Source organism: Belonocnema kinseyi, chromosome 6, assembly GCF_010883055.1.
Source record: "Belonocnema kinseyi isolate 2016_QV_RU_SX_M_011 chromosome 6, B_treatae_v1, whole genome shotgun sequence".
Lineage (NCBI taxonomy): Eukaryota > Metazoa > Arthropoda > Insecta > Hymenoptera > Cynipidae > Belonocnema > Belonocnema kinseyi.
In genome coordinates, this window is record NC_046662.1 from 22,149,177 (window position 1) to 22,160,107 (window position 10,931).

Below are 10,931 nucleotides of genomic sequence, written 5' to 3' on the forward strand. Positions count from 1 at the left end.
GCTCCCTTTTTGAATTTTTATCAAAAATGCCTGGTTATCGAACTCGTCCTTTCTGTTAGGGCCTAAAAAAAGTGTACCAAGGATGGATTTGATTCGTTCATTTTTTCGAGAGTTATCGTATTTACGGAAAATGTAAAAAAGGTAACTTTTCAATTAAAAATGGAATATCTGCATTCTCAGTTTAAAACATTAATTTTCAATTTAAAAAACGCATTTTTAACAAAATAGTTAAATTATTATCTTAACTAGCGAAATATTACAAAATATCATTTTCCAACAGAAGAAAAATCGATTTTTCAACAAAATAGTTCAATTTTTAATTACAGAAATGAATTTCTAACTAAAAAAGATAAATATTCAACAAAAATTGGAATAGTTCTATTTTCAGTTGAAAAATAATATTCAATCAAAAACAAGTTTTCAACCACATATAGTTAAATGTCTAATCAAATAAAGAAATTTACAACCAAGAAGATGAATATTCGAATTTTCGAACACGGGTAATAATTTTGTACAAAAAAGACTAATTTTCTAAAAAGTAGTTAACTTCAAAACCAAGGAAATAAATTTTATACCAAAAGGTAGAATTTTTAATAAATTAGATGAATTAATTTTAAACTATAACAAAAAACGAATTATCAACTAAAATTGATAAATTTTCAACCAAAAATGGAATACTTAAGTCGTCAGTCAATTAATTGTTGACAAAAAAAGAAAAAATTTTGACACATTAATTCAATTTTCCAAAAAGTAGTTGCATTTTCAACTGAAAAAGATTAATTCTCAACGAGAAATCTAATAGTTGATATTTCAACCAAAAAAATGTTAAGTTTTCAACCACAGACAAGAATCTTCAATTAATAAAATTAATGTTTAACAATGTATTTCAGCTTTCAAGGAAGACAGTTGCCTTTATGAGCAAACAATATTATAATTTCAAATAAAAAAAAAGTGCAAATCAACAAAAAAGATGAATTTTGAAAGAAGTAGAAGTAAACACAAAATTATAGCATTTGTTATTTTTCGCCACAAAAATATAAAAAATTTGAAAATTATTTTTTGATTTAATTATTAATTTCGACATGTCCAAATGTAGGGGCGAAATAAAAAGGTGCCTTTTTAGGTGACGAAGTATTGAAGCTTCAAAATCCCTTATAAATAGTATTAAGCAAACCAAGCTTCTCTGAAGTACGAAACCTTTCTATTTGGTTCTGCCGATATAGCACCTTTTCATTTGTACACATAGATTTGTATTAAAAAAATGCAACTTTTAATTTATCCATTTTGAATTTTGGCGGAATTTTGACTAAAGCTCCTGGCGCTATCTATCGGTTTAGAAGTTTACCTATTTTGGTGTTCGCCCGTGTTTTCGTGAACATTCTCAAATATTCTTCAACAGCTTGCACGCATCATGTGTTGTGTGTGTACGTTGCGGTCATTGCGTGTGTTATAAAAGTGTTCGAAGCTAAACAACATAAAAAGGAGATTTCTTTAGAATTTGGTTCAAGTATAGTGACTTTAAACGATTTTACCAGTATTATTTGTATTCATGAAATTTTAAGGTTATATACTTTTGCGGCATTCGTTTTCTTTATTTTGGACAAGGGAAGTTTTCAAGAGTTTCGTAATGTTGACATGTGCTTGAGGAAGTTGAACACATTTGCATACAGTTTTTGGTAGATCATTGTATTTATTTCGTATCATTTAGTATCAGATTTTTAATTGATTAATTCGATGTAATTGCGTGCAGTTTGTCAGATCGTTTTAAAACGAATTTTTCAAATTAGTAAAGAGTATACATTCTGGAGAAAGTAAATAATGTAAATTATGGAGATGTCAGAGGAATCGGAAAATCACGTTGATGCTGTAAGTTGTATTTAATATAAATTTGCATATTGTTATTGATATTTACCTAGCCTATATTTTTAGATAATGAGATCATTCTCGTTTGTTTCATTTCGTTGTTTTAACAAAATACTTCATTTTTAAATACATCAACTTTCGTTATAATTATTAAACGTAAAGAATGAATACCTAGAGCTTATAATTTTAAAAGCACTTACATTTTTTGATAAATTAAATTTAAAAGTTAAAAAATTTCAATTTTAAATTATGCAATTGTAAAAGTTTAAACTTTGAATGCTTATTAGCATTTTATATCATTAATTTTTTATCGCTTTTAACTTTAAACGTTTAAAGGGAAATTTTTGTATATTTTCTAATAAAACTAAGGTTTTAAAATTTTGTGTATACATTTTAAAAACATTTTTAGAAAAAGATGTCAAGTAATATGAAAATTAACTTTATTTTTTAAATTTTAGTATGCAGGGTTGCTGCTGGAACTCGAAGCCGGAAATTTTTTGAGACCCGGAAAATGACAAGTAAATTTATTTTTGAACTGGGAATTTTACAAATTTTTGGAAGAAAAATCTATCTAATCACTTGAGAAAATCACAAATTTCATAACACAGCACACAACCTTATTAAGATAAGTTCAATTTCAACTTTTTAAAAATTTTAAATTATATTGTTAACTTTTTCAATCATGAAATGATTACAACGCATAATTAATTCTGAAATATTTTTAAAAATGCCTAGTTAAAAAAATGTAATCGTTCAATTTGTGATGTTTTAATAAAAAATGTTTGAGTTCAAAATTCAATTTTTTAAATGAGAAAGCTGACTAATTGAACATATAAATTAATTGGTGACTTTCATAGTTGAATTATACTTTGAAGATTAAAAATTAAATAATAATTTACAAGACGATTCTCAATCTGTTTAAAGTTAGGAAATTTACAAATATTAACGTTAAAAATTTAAATTTTATAATTCGAAAGCCTTAATAGTTTAAAAAATTGAAGTGTCTAATCGAAACTTTTTAAATTGTTTTCCCTTTTCGAATTATTTTTAATGAATTGATTTAGAATAAAACGCCTTTATTCAATTTCAAATATTCTTTCGGTCTAAAATATTTCATTTTTAACCCATTCAATTTGAACATTTTTAAATAAGAAAAGAACACTTTTGTAACATTTAGCAATATTTGACTGTTTATTTGAAATGAGCAATAAAAAAAAATCCTCAAATCAAATCTTCAAAAATTGTTCAGTGAGATTGTTGGATTTTTATGTATAAAAATACGAGTATCATTTTAAGGGTTATCAATTTAAAGCGTCTTAAAATAAAAATAATTTAACTATCAATTTAAAAATTGTTCAGTTAAAAAAATTAATTGTTCAATTTTCAATGTTTTTTACTTGAAGTTGCTTAGACTAATATCATTAAAATTCTTTTTTTTTTAAATTTATTGATTTATTTTTCAACTTAGAGCAACGCAAATTTTAGCGTGTTTTATATTTTTTAACAAAAAATTTTTTAATTGTTCAATTTATACACTTTTTTGATCAAAACTTTTTCAGTTTAATGGCGTTTAATTTAAAGTTTTTCAATTGGAATATGTTAAAAGCTTTAATTTTATGTGTGTAAATAATTGCTTTTCTGAATTATAAATGTTCTAGACTTCAATTTTAAAAGTTTTGATTAAAAGAATTCCACTTTGAGCTTAACTTTCAAAGTTTGAATTGAGCACTGAAATTTTTTTGATTTAAGGCTTTCTGTTTGAAACCTATTCAGTTTCCAATTGTTTTGTTTTGAATATTTGATTTATAATTGCTCATTTTAAATAAACTGTTTAATATTGCCAAATTTTGAATCTGTTAATTTGAATTTATTTTCAAATTGAAATTGGTTTACAAAGTTTCAATCGGACGTTAACATTGGTTTAACTACTAAATCCACTGTTATTTCCCGGTATTCTGGGTTTTAAGAAATCCCGGTCATTTCCCGGTCCAGCAGCTAACGTCCTTTTAAAATTATTTGTTCTAGCGTAAAAAATTTAACATTAAAAAACCGAGATAACGAACTAATTAATTGTTTTTGTGAACATGAAAGTATTTATTTGTTCTAAACAAATTTTCATTCGAAGTTTTGTTTCAATTTTTACATTTTATTCATGCTAGTATTTCTTTTAAAGTAATTTGTATACTATTTTTATTTGACGCATATATTGTGGAACTGTCTCCAATTGATTTTTTAAAAATATTATACTTTGTTTATGTTTCTATTTAAGTAATCATTAATTTAAAAAGCGAATATTGATATATAAAACATTTTTTCACTATTTCAAGAACCAATAATTTAATTTTTATAATAAAACAAATTGTTTTTTTGCTTAAATTAGGGTAAAAAATAACATTTCTGCGTATAATATGTGACACTAGGTTGAAATATTTTTGACCATTCTTTTAGAAGTATTGTGAAAAATGTAAATACATTTTCTGGGGTTCTATTCCATCGAATTTAATCGATGTTTTGAAAAACTGCCCTTTTTTTTATTCCACCAAGATCTGATGTTCAAATTTTAAAGTCGTTTATAAATCCATGGTTCAAGTATAAAAAATTTTTGAATTTTTAAAACTTATTTCTTCTAAGTTCAGACCTTGGAAGAATTCAAGTTATTTTTCTTGAAACTTATCTCAAAATATCTTCTTGGTAAAATCATACAGACGCTGATAAAATAATATTAATTTTGTGAACTTTTCTAATATCTTTTAGTACTTTTTAAAATAATAATGAGGTGTAAAATTGAATTATAAATTAAATCAAATAGATTTTTTTCATAAATTTGTGAAATTATGATTTTTTAACGTTTTTTAATCCGTATAGTTACTCTTCTGACAAAATATACTAATAACCCAACATTTTTTAAATAAGTATGCAATATAAAGAATATGTTATTTGATTCGTGAAAATTGTTTTGTGTATTTTTTTATGTTTTTAGGTTTAGAATAGATAACAAAAATTAAATGTTATCAACATTTTTGATCGAACAACCTAAAATATTCACATATGTACATAAATATTAAATGAAATATAATTACTACAATAGCAGAATTCCTCTCATTTTTGTTTTTAAATGTGGTGGCTGTGGTACTCGCAAATACTTTTCGATAATTGTTGACCAAATTGAGGATTCCTAGCTTTATCTTTAATTTTTTTCCACGTTTCATTAAAGTCATGATGAACTGACTTCATTTCCTGTTCACTGTAAAATCCCAATCCTTTACCAGTTGTTTAACATGAATTTTAGCATGAATTTTCGGCGTTACAGGACGGTTCAAACTTAATTTTACTTCATCGAATAACAACATAATTTAGTATACACAGTGTTTATAGCGTATTTGTCTTTTACTTCTTGATTTTATTTGATTAAAATATAATTATTTTATCTGTTTATTATTGCCAGATTATTAAATTTAGGCAAAAACAATAAATACACGGATCAACAAACGTTACAAAATCATAATTTTACAAAATATGAAAACTAATTTTTTTTCCTAATTTATAAAAAAGTGTGTTAACGATTACTTTAAATTTGATATAAATCTGGTTGAAATATGCCCAAGAAAAGATAGAAACAATAAAAATTACAGTAACCGAAAATTTTATTTAAATCTCATTTTTGAACACCGTGGCAATTTCAGGGAATTTTTTTTAAAGTCAGGGCATTTTTACGAGAGTGTATTTATTTATTTTTTAAATCGCAATATTAAATTAAATAGCAATGAATTTTCATTTGTGAAAGTAGCTTTATATTACTGTATTGAACTACATTTTTCGTTCCGAATTCATCTTTTTTCAATGGCGATTTAATTACTTGGTTAAGAGTTACTCTTTTGTTGGAAATTAATTTGTTGTTGATTTTAAAGATTCATGATTTTAATTGAAAATTCATCTCCTTGGTTGAGAAATGAGCTATTTTGTTGAAAATTAATTTTTGTACTGAAAATTGAACTACTGCAGTTGCAACTTTAACTATTTTGTTGAAAATTCGTTTGTCTATTTTTTGTTTGAAAATTAATGTTTTAAATATATTGAAAACGTAAATATTCAAGATTTGGTTTAAATTATTTTTGATGTTGAAAATTTCGAGTTTTTTGGTAGAAATTGATCTTTTGGGTTGAAAATTGATCTTTTTGTTGGAAATTTAATGATTCTAGTTAAAGACTCATCATTTTGGTTAAAAATTTATGTTTTTTGTTTAAATTTCAACTATTTCAATTAAAATTACATCCTTTTATTTGAAAATTCATCCTTTGGTTAGAAATACATTTTTAACTGAAAATTTAACTTTTGGATTGTTGGCTGACAGTTTGTCTTTTCTTTTTGAAAATTCATGTATTTTCTTCAATTCTTTGGTAAAAACTAATCTTCTTAGTTGGAAATAAATCTTTTTGGTTAAAAAAATCAACTCTTCCAGTTAAAGATTGATCATATCAGTTGAAAATTCATCTTTTTTTTTTATTTAAAATTCAACTATTCCATTTTTGATAGAAACTACAACTTTTTGAGTTTAAAAATCAACTATTGGTTGAAAATTTGTCTTTTTGTAGTTGATAATTCAATTATTTTTTCGAAAATTCATGTATTTGTTGAAAAATCGTCTTTTTGGAAGAAAATTAATCTTTTTGGTTGAAAATTCAAGTATTCTAGTTAAATATTCATAATTCTAGTTGAAAATTTATGTTTTTGTTTGAAAATAAAACTACTTTGTTGAGAGTTAAATTAATTTTTTTGACATGAATCTGCTTTTTGGTGGAGTTATTATTTTTTTTTAATGAAAATTTAACTATTTCATTTTTGGTTGAAAACTGATCTGTTTTAGTTTAAGATTCAGCTATTTGTTTAAAAATTGATCTTTTTTAGTTGAAAATTCAAATGTGCGATTGAGAATTAATGTTTTACTTGTAAATTGTATTTTTGGTATAGATAATTAATCTTTATGCACTGTCAAAAAAAGATTTGTGTCAAATTACAAAGTTTCGGAAATTTACATATTGTATCATTGTAAATATCACACACCTCACTGTGTGATTATAAAAAAGTGTGTGAAATTACATCCTCTAGCGATGTAAATAAAAGGACCCTCGAACAGCAGCGTAATATTAAACACTCGATAAAAATAAAATTACACATTCCGTCGCAAGAACTTTACATTCAGAAGGGACAATTCAGTCGCAGCGTGTAAAAATACCATGCGTCGGTAAAATAACTTTCCTGTGATTGAAAATTACATCGAGATTTTTAATTTTACGAAAAATCTTTAATTTTACCCTGTCGGAAATTGTAAGATTTTTGATTGATAATTATTTGAAAATTAAGACTAATTAATCAAATAATATGTGAATACGAAATCGTCTCTCGTTTTCGTTCTTTACCGATGCCTTCATCCTCTAATTTTGTAGAAATTGACAGCTATGTTCAACTTTTTTGACAGATTTCACACAAAAATAGATAAAATTCGAGTTATTCCTATTTTTCCTTTTACATTTTCTGCTATTGGAACGGAAAAAATGTGGTTATTCAAAACGTATATTTAATATTTTTGTTATGGAATATTTAAACATAAAAAAATACAAATAGTATCTTATGTGTTTTAGGTAGGTGATAACGTGTCCGGCATGGGTTTGTTCAATTTCCATGAAATTGTATACAAAGTTTGAGCTTCGAGTGTTCGAAACCTGTCGCCCTAATAAACTTTATTTTATTTTATTCTTTCACATAAGGAATTTTACATTTTCGTGTGTAAAATTATCGGCTGAATTGAAATATCACAACATATTTAATTGTAAAATTCATCGCTAGGTGGATTATTACATTTTTTCGTAAAGTTACTCCGGTACACGCGGGTCCTTTTATTCACATCCATCAGAGATGTAAAATTCAATAGATTTTGTTTACAGTGTGGTTGAAAATTAAACCATTTGGTTAAAAGTTCACCTATCTTTTTGAAAATTCAATTTTTTACTGGAAAAGTTAGAAATTTTAAGCGGTTTAAATTTCATTTAATATAGAACCCACATTAATTTTACCAAAATATGCATTGAATTTTAAGTATAAGTAGAAATGATTAATTATGTTTTTAGAATTATTTAATTATTTAATAATCGATCGTGCTAAAAAATTTAAGAATATCTTGTAATATTAATTGAATTCCTAGAAATAAAAAAAAAAAATTATTTATAATAAACTCGCGAAACTGTATACATATTTCGATTTGATAGTTTTAAAATATGCGAAATATTTGAATGGATCCATCCTATGAAAAACTATAAATTGAAAAAATCTGGAATTAAAAGGGAATTTTTTTCCAGGATTTGAGTAGACACCCTGATACAAAAATAGTCAATCTATTATAATTATTCTTTCCCAGTCGATATCGAATCCATTTTTCCTCCAGTTAAAACCTGCCGAAACGCCTCCGGATTCGCCGAGGAAGCCGGTGAAATCCACAGCTGTGGTAAAGTACTCTGCAGTTCAAACTCCAGCAACTTTTGCCCAGCTACAATGCAATACAGATTTGAACCTTCCACCCAGCAATTGGCTGAGCAGTTCAGCAGAGAGCTATGGACTTCAGAACGACTGGTCGCCACAAAGCAGGAGTTTTTCCAGTTTCCGGATGGCTCACATGTTTCCAGACTGCGTCGGCGAAGTGGACGTCGTATCCGAAGCAGAGAATATAAAAAAACTTTTAAAGATGCCTTACACTCAGGGTGTTATATCCATGGTGGTTCATCGTGTCGAGAACACTTTGCTTCTAGACGACCTCGATGTCCACAGATACCTTTTGAGACAAGCTGAGAGCGACTGGGAGTGGCTGAAAAAGTTCGTCTGCGAGCAAGTTTTCCAAAATTTTGGCGAGAAGGAGAAAAGACTTTCTCACAAGTCCAGCCGCACTACTATACAACAAAAGAATCTGGTTTCCAAGTTTTTATACCACTCTCTAGTCTTTGGAGATAACAAAGAACAAAATGAGAAACCCACATTGCCAGTTAAAACGCTAGAACCAAAATTGCCTGAGCCTTCACGAGAGGAAAAACTGCCAGATCCCAATTGCAGTCATAATTTTGCGAGAAATGTTCTTTGGACTTTTGAAAATATCCAGATGTTGATTGGAACTGACATGCCGATATTTGGGGGTCCAACTCATCCTTGCATCAGTCTCAGACTCAGGGATATGACGAAGCCAATTAGTGTTTTGACGGGAATTGATTATTGGCTCGATAATCTTATGAGCAATGTTCCTGAAGTCGTGATGTGTTATCATCTTGATGGCATTGTGCAGAAATATGAGTTGATAAAAACTGAGGATTTGCCGAATTTGGAAGACTCGAAGTTCAGTCCCAAAGTCATCAGAGATGTTGCGCAGAATATCTTGAGTTTTTTGAAGAATAATGCTACCAAAGCTGGACATACGTATTGGTTGTTTAAAGGTAATATTTTCATCTATTTTATTTCAGCTTTTATTTATTTCAGTTTTTAGAATAATTGAACTTTAAAGGTTCACAATATTTTATATGATATAATACTTATTATTAATATATTTATCGACTTTGAAAATTCTAGAATTTTAATGTAAAATTATATTTTTGAATCCGTAATTCTAAGACAGTTTAATCTGTTAGGTCTTGAAATTAACGTTTCTTCTTAAATTAATTTCTAAATTAATTCATGGAGGTTTCCAATTGTAAATTTCACAATATTCTAGTTTCAAATGCAAATGTTTAAAATTTCAGGATCATTCCGCTATTTAATATTTGAAAATTACATATTAAAAATTTTGATAGTCAGTTTTGAATTGAATAATTTTAGACTTAAATATAAATCAATTTCGAATTGAAAAGCTTACACTTGTACAATTTCAGAAAATTGAAGCATACTACACTAATATTTTTTGGTATTTTTATTTTAATTTTTAATTTTCAACATTGAATTTTAAATTTGTTTTAGTTGAAGATTTAAACAAAAAAATAATTTCAAATTGGAAAATATTGGATTGGAAAATTACAATTTTGCCATTAAAAATGAATTGGTTGAATTGAAGCGATTTAACTGTACTTCAAATTATTGAAATTTTAAAGGGTTTGAGTATAAAAACGTTTCAATGTCACAATTTTTGGTGACTAAATTCTGTTTCAGTTTTAAATTAAGTTCGCATTCGTTTCAGTCTCAACGTTCCGCAGTAGAAATTTATTTTATTTTTAATGTTTCCCATTTAAAATTACTATTTATTTTGAAACTTTTTTTAGAATAATTCAATTCATTTTTTGAGTTTAGAAAAATTTGTCTAATCAGCTTTAATTTTAAACTGTATTATGATTATTTATAAATAATACAATTTCAATTCCTCTGAATTTCAAATGACCCAATTTCCAAAATTTGAGTCTTAAATTACTCGGTTTTTAACGTCTTGACATTGTCCTGATTTCGAAATTTTCACCTGAAATCATTTAATTTCGTGATTCTTAAAATCACAATAAAATTGTTTAATTTTTAGCGGTTAGACTTAAAAATTATACAATTTAACTCCTTTTTCCAGTCAAATTTTCCAACATTTTAAATTAATCTCAGCCGCTTTCAATTCGAAAATATTAATATTAACCGAGAGAAAGCCTGCAGACGAACATTTAAAACATAGTGGCCACTCTGCACACTTTCCTCACAATTTTTCGCTAAAGCCTCGATTCTTGTCATTTTCCTTGAAAATTTTTTTCGTTAATTGGCTAAAATAATATGATCGCGATCTCTAGGAATCACAAGATATCGGAGAATTGTCTCATTGGCTAATTAAGGGCCGTGTATAAATTACTTAAGGGCATGTGAAACAGCTAAATACCTATATTACCGACCACAGTTTTTCAGTTCACTGAATGTTTTTTTGAACCTAAGAACTTTTTTTGTAAGTAAAATATCGAGCTGAAACTTCTGGAAATGTATTAGAATGCAATAAAGTACGTTTAGGTACTGCATTTTGGTAGAAACTTCACTGAAAATTATTTCATCTTTTTTCTGAACCTCAACATTTTTTG

General features: G+C 26.6%; 1 protein-coding gene across 1 annotated transcript in view; it reads left to right on the plus strand.

Moving 5' to 3' along the window:
* The first annotated feature begins 1,107 nt into the window (after positions 1-1,107).
* LOC117174391 (erythroid differentiation-related factor 1) overlaps positions 1,108-10,931 on the plus strand; it is a 36,171-nt gene continuing 26,347 nt past the window's right edge. The window contains exons 1-2 of the mRNA XM_033363480.1: positions 1,108-1,866; positions 8,303-9,335. Of these exons, the coding sequence (XP_033219371.1) occupies positions 1,828-1,866; positions 8,303-9,335 (1,072 nt within the window). The 5' untranslated portion in view covers positions 1,108-1,827. The remainder of the gene's footprint in view (positions 1,867-8,302; positions 9,336-10,931) is intronic.